General features: G+C 51.0%; 1 protein-coding gene across 1 annotated transcript in view; it reads left to right on the forward strand.

The window, feature by feature from the left end:
• The window catches only part of TCF7 (transcription factor 7), a 30802-nt gene extending 24634 nt beyond the window's left edge, over nucleotides 1–6168 (forward strand). Inside the window, 8 exon segments of the mRNA XM_042935084.1 lie at nucleotides 2174–2293; nucleotides 2898–3060; nucleotides 3159–3266; nucleotides 3792–3840; nucleotides 4636–4708; nucleotides 5817–5985; nucleotides 5987–6040; nucleotides 6042–6168. Of these exon segments, the coding sequence (XP_042791018.1) occupies nucleotides 2174–2293; nucleotides 2898–3060; nucleotides 3159–3266; nucleotides 3792–3840; nucleotides 4636–4708; nucleotides 5817–5985; nucleotides 5987–6040; nucleotides 6042–6158 (853 nt within the window). The 3' untranslated portion in view covers nucleotides 6159–6168.
• Nucleotides 6169–9205: the final 3037 nt, after the last annotated feature.

A 9205-nucleotide genomic window follows, 5' to 3' on the forward strand; every position in this document is an offset into this window, starting at 1 on the left:
TGGATGCATCTCTAGCCTCTCCAGGGTGGGGCAGCACCCCACAGCAGGAAATCTTGGTTTCCCGGGAAGGTAGGGAAGCCCAGAGGTCCAACCTGAGGCCCACCTGCCCTTTTCCACTTGCTCTTTATCCATATTCAGCTCACTCTTCTATTCCCAGATTCTCCTTGGACAGTGCTCCATCCTCAGTACCAGTCAGGAGTATACCCACAGATACTCCCAGGATTGGGGTTTGCAATCCTTGGGTGTACTACCCAGGTCAGGGACCCAACAATTACAGGGCAGTATTAGCAGTGCTTTTATTGGGGACTGTAAGAGCCCAGAGGGGTGCCTCATCCAGCCTGGGATTTCCAGGGCTTTTAGGAAAAAAAGTCATTTAGCCAAGCAAGAGCTGAACAAAGACCAGGAGTTGAAAGGGAACAAAGCGGGCAGAACAGTCAGTGTCAACAGTGACTGCAAAAGCCCTAGGACAGGTATCAATGCTGTGCTGATGAGGAAATTTTAGGAAGTAAGGCTGGAGGTGAGCTGGAGGTAGGGGAGGTGGGGGGGGTCTACTGAGCTGGGTCCCAGGAGAATACTGCCATTTCTGCCCTTTAAGCACCAGTACAAGTCTGTAGAGGGAAGTACGGGCAGCACAGGTTGCCCTCTAGTGGCAGATGCTTCATATACATGCTGGAGGAGTCCTAGTGGAGGCCAAATTGCCATCCCTATGGGTCAAGCAAGGTGGGGAAGTCTTTCCCTACATCTGGCCAGTAGCCAGACTGCTAACAGCTGTCTCTCCCAACCACAGGCCCAGCCCTCCTCTCTACCCCCTGTCCCCTTCCTGCGGATATAGACAGCACTTCCCTGCCCCCACTGCAGCCCCTGGCGCCCCCTACCCCAGGTGAGTCCCATACCTTGCAGCCAGGCTCCTGCTTCCTGTTGCCCAGGCTTCAGAGCCCACATGAGGCCGTGCCCAGGCCCGTGCTTGCCCTGTGCTAGTTGTCTGTCCATCCGTCCGTCTGTCATTCTGCAGCCCCCTGCTGCCCTGTGCCTGAGAATGAAGCCGGTGGGAGAGCCAGAGGCCTCAGCCCAGGTCAGACCATGCAGCCGAGCACCCTAGAGCAGCCAGGGCCAGTGAGTGCACACCCGTGCTTGTGCTCCTGCCTCTGCACGCGTGAATCAGCCCATGTGCAGGTGTGTGTGCACTCACCTGTGTTGTGCATCCCTGCTGAAGGGCGGGACAAGCCAACTCTCCTGGGCATTCCGTGAGCTCTGCCCAAGCTGAGGCATCACCTTTTACATGGGTCTGCGACAGTAGGCCCTTGGGGACTGCCTGCTCAGAGAAAGGAGCAAGGGCAGGGTGGTTTCCACAGAACAACAAAAAAGTGAAGTAAAAGGTATGTGTGTATACGTTTGTGTCCCTTCACTTTGCACACTCCCTCAGTAACAGACTCAGACCTGGTGTGGAATAAGGAACTCAGCAGACAGTTCCAGCCCTATTGGAATTTACAGCCCAGGGTGGGAGGTATGGACCTAGCACTGACAGCTGAATGGGCTATCTGGGAGATGGGAAAACCCTAACCAGACCCCAGCCAGGGCAGGGACACAGATTGGAAGAACTTCATGACATCTGAGCACAGGGGACAAAGGGAACAGCACTAGTTGGGGATGGCTAGGAATGGAAAGTGATGGAAAACAGGGGAAAAGATGGAGCTAAGAAGTGTCAGCAGAGATGTTCATTCAAGGCAGGGCAGGTCCTTCGGAGGAGCCTGGGTTTTATTCTGTGAGCAACGGGGGGAGTTTCAGCAGAAGGGGCCAAGAGCACTCAAGTGTTTAAAAGGTCACTCTGGGAGTTGTGTGGAGGCCTGCAGGGCTCAAGCAGGAGAGTAAGGAAGCTCACGGGGTAGCTACAGGTTCAGGAGGTTGAGCTGGTGAAAGCACAAGGTAAGGGAACAGATTCAAAGCTATTTAGGACTTAGTAACCACCTGAATGACATGTATACAGATTTCTGCGGTGTCTGTAACATTCTGGAAGCAGGTGTTTGTGTTGGTGTGTATCTGTGTACTCGTGTGCCAGCCACTGGAGGTGGGGTGTCTGTTCATCTGTCATCGTGTACTGTGCAGGCGGCTCCGTGTGTCCAAAGCTCTGGACTCTACATTCCTGGCTCAATTTTAACTCTCCTTCTGCCTTTAGGTTCACCCACCCATCCCTGATGCTAGGCTCCGGTGTGCCTGGTCACCCTGCAGCCATCCCCCACCCGGCTATCGTACCTCCCTCAGGCAAGCAGGAGCTGCAGCCATATGACCGTAGCCTGTGAGTGAAAAGGCCCACAGTGTGGAAGAGGGAGGGGAACACGCGAGCAGATCTCAGGCTCCCATCTGTTGATCTGCCAGGGAAAACATTCCTCCTGCCAGGCTCCATGCCTGCTGCCTAGAAACTCCAGGGACTGCCAGAGAGGGCCTCTGGTCAAGCCATCTTGTTCTTGCCACTGACCAGAATTTTATTTTGTTTCAGTTTATTTATTTAAACATCTCTACACCCATTGTGGGGCTTGAACTCACAACCCTGAGATCGAGAGTCACACACTCGTCCGACTGAGCCAACCGGGTGCCCCTGACCAGTGTTTTTTGATCCTTAGAAGCAGGAGGGAATGGATGGGGTGTGGAACAAAGATTTAGTTTGAGCCAACAGGGGAGGGGTTGTGAAGTCCTTAAACAGGTTTTTCTCACTTAGGTGCAGTATTTCTGTAAGGAAGTTACTTAGTTTTGATCACCCATTTTGGAGTAACTAACAAAGATACCATTTACAAAACCCTAGTTTCTATGCACTGGCACACACATTGGACACATGCTAGAAGAAGGTAGTAGCTTTAGCTGGATACTGGGGCTCCTGTGTGATCTGGACTTGTGCCTCTCAGGAAGACACAGGCAGAATCCAAGGCAGAGAAAGAGGCCAAGAAGCCAACCATCAAGAAGCCACTCAACGCCTTCATGCTGTACATGAAGGAGATGAGAGCCAAGGTCATTGCAGAGTGTACACTCAAGGAGAGTGCTGCCATCAACCAGATCCTGGGCCGCAGGGTGAGGCCACGGGCAGGTGGGCTGGCAGGGTTGTCCCCTGGTGCTGCCTGTTGACTCCCTGATGCACCACCATCTCTACCCCTCCTTTCCCGCTGCAGTGGCACGCGCTGTCTCGGGAAGAGCAGGCCAAGTATTATGAGCTGGCCCGAAAAGAGAGGCAGCTGCACATGCAGCTCTATCCAGGCTGGTCGGCGCGGGACAACTATGTGAGTGTCCGATGACAGACAGGGATGGGTAGGGGAACCTTCAAGGTGCCATGCCCCGGGCCACAGTCTCAACGGGGAAAGGCAGACCACTGTCCTGAAAGCACAGATACAGAGGGCAGGTACAGTATAGGGCTCAAGGCCTCACCTGGCCAGCTCCAAAGCCAGCTAAACAAGGGAAGCTGCCCTAAAAGGCAGGCCCATGCCCTCTTTTCCACCTAGGACATACTCCCCCTCAGGGCTGTTGCGCAGCATTTGGCCACAAAGGCAGGAGGGGCGTATGGGGCCCTGTAAGTCTTCTCCATTCAAAATGGAGACCAGCATGGGAGAGGGAGGAGTCGTCTCTAACTCCCATGGTACCCTGGTAAAAACTGCAGTCAAATACTAGGCCTTCCATGTAGAAGGGATCATGTACCCAGAATCTCAGCAACAGGCAAGCAAGGCTGCAGGTCTTCCAACCACTCACTCAATGGAGTTATAAAGGGACCACCTGCCAGATCCAAGCATCCCTCCCTTTATTCCCTGCAGGGGAAGAAAAAGAGGCGGTCACGAGAAAAGCACCAGGAGTCCAACACAGGTGAGGCTTTCCCTCAGCAGTGCACACTCCCCTCCAGGCCCACATTTCATGAGCACCCTGCTCTGGCCCAGAGGGAGGGACAGAGTACTGAGCCACATACCTTCAAAGGCCTGGGCCCTTTGGAAACAAGGCCAACTTCTCGTAAGTCAAATACCCTTGTGAAGAATAGCTGTACCGAGTTCTTTGACCAGAGTTAACACTGGTGTACTGCCTTGCCACACGTCTCCTACCTTTGCTAGCGCTGCTAGGAGAAATGGACTCTACGATTCTGCCACAATGGGCAGCAGTCTGTATGGGTGGAGGTGCAGCCATGTCTAGGTCCAGAAGTCACACAGCTTTAGTTTCCATCTGAAAATGTGTGTAGACTAGGTTTAAGCTACAGCAGGAGGGGGATGTGGGTCAGGCAGATTGCGCAGGGAGTTGGGGGAGGGGGGCAGTGAGGCAGAAGAGGCTGGATCACCGTGGGCCTCCCTGGGCTCCTCTCCCACTGCTCCTGTGCTGCAACCTAAGAGGAGCCAACATGATAGGATCCCCTCCTTCCCCCACCTCCACCATTCTTCCCACTGCCTCTACCGCCTAGCTAGGTGTCCACCTTTCCTGATACCTTGGCTCTGGGTCTCGGGGCTCCCACCGGGGCTGGCTGTGCCATGGCAAGGCCCTGTGCCCATGGGACCTATGGGGTATCTGTGACTGGCTGACACTGATGTTACCTCTTCTTTCTGGGCCCTGCTCTGCCCTGCTGCCTGCCTGCTCGCCCTCTGCCCTGCTCTGCCCCTCTGGCATGGCTGTGAGCAGACCCTGGCTCGCCTAAGAAATGCCGTGCTCGCTTTGGCCTCAACCAGCAGACGGATTGGTGTGGTCCGTGCAGGTGGGTTTGTCCCCACCACCATCCTCCCTTTGCTTCAAGCTGCTTCCCCGATTCTGCACATGTTCTGCTAGGCCTGTAGCCCTCATTTGGTACCCCATCCCATCGCATACCACACACTGGGGAGCACCTGCCCTCCGGAGGATGAGGTGGAGAGACAGATTCAAGAAAGTAGTTCTGGTGCCTAGTGCCTGGAGTCCTCTGTTAATGATGGTCTGACGCTAAGCTTAGCATATCCACAGCAGGCCTTATCATCCACCTCATTCAGGTGACCTAAGCCCCTGCTACCAGGCCTAGAACTCACCATGGTCCACCAGTTCCCTCACTTCTTCAAATTGGGATTCCTGCTTGTATTATCCGGAACGCTTAAATCTAAGAAAATCAAGGTGACTATAGTAGAGAACCACCTGGCTTGTACTGAGACCAAAGGATGGGAGAGGCAGGGAGACAGGAACAGGGGTACACCTGGGCTGTCCTATCAAAAGGGCCATACCAGGCTCTGGGGCACTAAATGTGTGTTTTGCCATACAACAGAGAAATGCCTGTGTGAAAAGAAGGTATGCTTACCACATGGCAAAAGTTTGCCTGGTTGAGGCCAGGCCTGGTAGTTCCTCATGGACTCTAAGAAATATTGTCCAGTCCCTCAAAGTGCCTACATGCTCCTCTCCAAGGGCAAAAAGGAATTTGGGGAGTATGTGTGTATATGTACACACGTCGGGAGGCTATTTGTGTTGCTCTGCCTGAGCACCACTATGAGCACTGCAGTCCTTTGCCTTAATGCAGATATGAGCCCCACAAACACGTGAAGCAGGGGCTCAAAGGCCCAAACTAGGAGATGGCTCCCCTGGAAAACAGGAGGGAGCCCACAGGGCTAGCCTACAGAAGGTTCCTGGGCCACCTTGTGGCTGCGCTGGGAACTGCACCTGTTCCAGGTTTGGGCCAGGCCCAGCAGAATCACAGTGCTACTAGGTGTGAAGGCACAGGCACATCACCCAAGTCCTGGGGAGAGGGGACAAGAGGTCAGGCCTGTGCAAAGACAGCATTTTCTGGTTGTGGTGTATGACTATGAATTCACCCTCTGTTTACAGATAACTCTCTTCACTATTCCTAGGAGGAAAAAGAAATGCATTCGGTACTTACCCGGAGAAGGCCGCTGCCCCAGCCCAGTTCCTTCCGATGACAGTGCTCTAGGCTGCCCCGGGTCCCCAGCCCCCCAGGACTCGCCCTCATACCTCCTGCTACCCCACTTTCCCACAGAACTGCTTGCTAGCCCTGCGGAGCCGGCGCCTACATCACCAGGTCTCTCGGCTGCTCTCAGCCTCCCAGCCCCCTGGACCCCAACAGACCCCCCACAGCGTCCTGCAGAGTACACAGCTGCAACGACAGGAATCTCAGAGACAGGCAGCCTAGCATGTACAGGACACGTGGCCGCCACCAGGGGCTCATCCTCTGAGAGGAAGCGACAGAGCCCCAAAGCACGTGGGAACTGGCCAGAGGCCCTGTTACCTCCCTCTCAGGGACCGGGCCCAGGAGACTTCCGAGGCTGCACAACTTCTGCCTGAACCCCGGGGCCATCAGTTCAAACTACGCCAAATGGTGGGAATCAGATCTGCATTGTGTCATCTAATTAAGGGCATCCCTTGTCCCTACAGCAGCCTGCATCTGTTCCTTTTACCCTCTATCTTGCTGCCCAGATGCCCCTGCCTCCCTTGCTTTTCTACTATAGGTCACAGATAGGCTGGACTAAGCCCAGCTGCTTTCCCCACCCTACACCTCCTTGGTCCCATCACTGCCACGCCCTCCCCATACCACACACTTCAAGGACCAAGAATGAGCTGGTTTACAAAACCACATGTGAGCATGGTCACAACCACATGCTCAAGACAATAATGCTTCTCTTAACCTGGAGAAGCCCTGTTGACAGAAAAGGAGTTATTCATAAACTGGACCAGAGTAAGCCTTTTGTCCTCAAGAGCTTACAAGACTAGGAGGAAATGGAACAGGTTAAGTTTAGGCCTATTACCACAGGCAGTAGGAATAACCTGACACTACCTTATCAGGCAAGTATGGGCAGTGAGAGGTATCTGGCTCTAGTTCGTATTACTTGGATATGTTTCCAAGAGCAACTCAACCTCCCAAGAAGCTCGGATACCAAGGTCCCATGCCTGTTACTAGTGACTGAACTCAAAAGAAATTATGGCCCCAAATCCAGCATGCATCCCTCTCTTACACCAAGAGCTTCTGTCACAGTTCTAGCTCCTGCTTGTCCAGGTCAGTCTAGCCAGCTCTTGGGCAGTTTTAAGAGGGCAAACCAAACCTCATGACCCCCAATGCTCACCTTACAGCACTGAAATAGCTTCAGCTTCACTTTCCCAAAGGGGCTGCAGGAAGGAGGACCATCAGCATCCAAGCAAGGAGCCCAGAGAACCTCTAGTGGTGGTCAGTGGGTTTTCACCACCACCTAGTTTAACCCATTTCTGAGCCAAGCTTCAAGCCTGAGCCTTAAAAAACAAACTTTTAATTTAACTTTTTTGTCTCCTCCTCACTGTATATAGCCTGAACCCAAAGAAAAAGGGCTGTTCCTATACCCACACACCCCTCAACAAAAGCCTTCATAGTTCCTACTTTAGCCACTGGCTTCTCAGAATCCAAAGATCATATATTCTAGTATAGTGTTGCAAGAAGTCTTGAGAAAAAGAAAAGGACTATTGTAGTGTTCAAAATATTTTTGTATTGTTAATGCATCATCATACAAAAACTTTTTTTAACATGAGAATAAAGATACTTTTTACTGGGTTTCTTTTTCAAAGTTGACCCTGAGGGATATGCTGTTTCAGTAACAGAGCATACAGACTACTTTTTTTCCCCACAGCCATAAAACTTGGGGTTTATTCTCTATTATGCTACACACATTCTAAAGACTTTCAGTCCACCTCACCTCCCTGCTGCAACCCCAAGAGCTAAGCTCATTCTAGGTGTAAACTAATCCAAGCCTTGGTCCTAACTCCCCAATCCTCGGACCTCACAAGTGATGCAGGTGCAGGCTAGCCTGCACAAGAGATTGCACTGGAAACTGCCACCACGGACCCACATGACCACCAGGCTCCATCTTCCCCTCCATTTTCCTTCCACACAAAGACTGAACACAAGTATACATCCTATTTCAAGGAAAACCAGAACAGGAGTCTTCTATAATTTGGGATCAGAAATTTCAAAAGGGCATTTTAACAGCACCCTTTCTTCCCCAAAACTATTAAGGTGCTTGAGATATCTTGGTATTTTTATACAAAGCCTCTCCAGTTTGCTAAATCTACAGACTTTTATACAGCAGTTTCCATCATGTTTAAGAATACAGCTAACTCCTAAAACCCAATATGAATGTAAAAGGTGTCATAAAGCCACCTCAATAGGTCAATCAACTGTTAGATACAAATGCTGGACAAGAACATCACAACAGCCAGCCACTGGGCCACGATCATGCATTGTACTTTTCACTGAGTTCTATTTTTGGGATTTTATGTTTGAAAATATTTATAAATAAAGTAATCTTCCAGAGTAGTGTCTATTTAAAGTAGGCCACTGGAAGCTGTAATCCCAGATGGGCTTTTTTCTCCAAAGAGTTAGAAGAAACCATTCTCTCGACATCTGTCCCATTTAAAGAATTCCACTCTGGCTAATGGCCTAGTTGTTTCAAAAACTACATTTTAAGGCTTATGCAAGACTGGGTTGCTGCATCTGATTTGGTGTCTTATTTAGAGCACACTGGGTACAGGAACAATGCACCCTTTGTGTATGTGAGGGTGAAGAGGGGAGGCATTGGCAACTTTGTTACAATCAAACCAGCCTTTTAAAAGAAGTGATTTCAAAGAGGAAACAAATCCTCCCAGATCACACCAGCAAATTCCTGAGGCCACAGGTGACTTGAGAGTGAAGCCCTAAATTCAACTTCAAATAGCATACCAGTTCCATCTCACTGCGAGCCAAGAACTAGTCATTTTTAAGACCTCAGACAAGATACCTCAACCTCCCTTACACATTTCCCAGAAAACAAGCAAGCGGGCTTGGCATACAGATCTTGACCCTTCCCATGTTTCAGCTGCCCCTCCTGTGCTCATAATACAGTGAAGGCTCAGCTCAGCAAGCTGGCAAGACCTGCCCAAGTCTCTCAGTTTGAACATGTTTCCCCTTTTTATAGAGAAAGCCCTGTGGCTATACTCTTCTAGCTGTGTGTTTTGAACGTCCCCAAAGCACTACTGCCCTGCTCTATGCAGTGTACAGGAAGTCTGGCTAGGAAAGCCACAAGTGCCGGGCAGCAGACTGATTCTGTGCATTATTCCAAAGAAGAAATAAAATTGGTTCCTGCATGCATTTCTAGGAAAAAAAAAAAAAAAAAAAAAAACAGCATAGAAAGGGCAAAGGTAACAAAGACCTGCCAGGTCTATATATCAAGGAAGATTTGAGACCAAAAACTAATTCCTTAATAAAAAAAGCTGACTGGCT

Source organism: Panthera leo, chromosome A1 (assembly GCF_018350215.1).
Source record: "Panthera leo isolate Ple1 chromosome A1, P.leo_Ple1_pat1.1, whole genome shotgun sequence".
In the NCBI taxonomy this organism is placed as follows: domain Eukaryota; kingdom Metazoa; phylum Chordata; class Mammalia; order Carnivora; family Felidae; genus Panthera; species Panthera leo.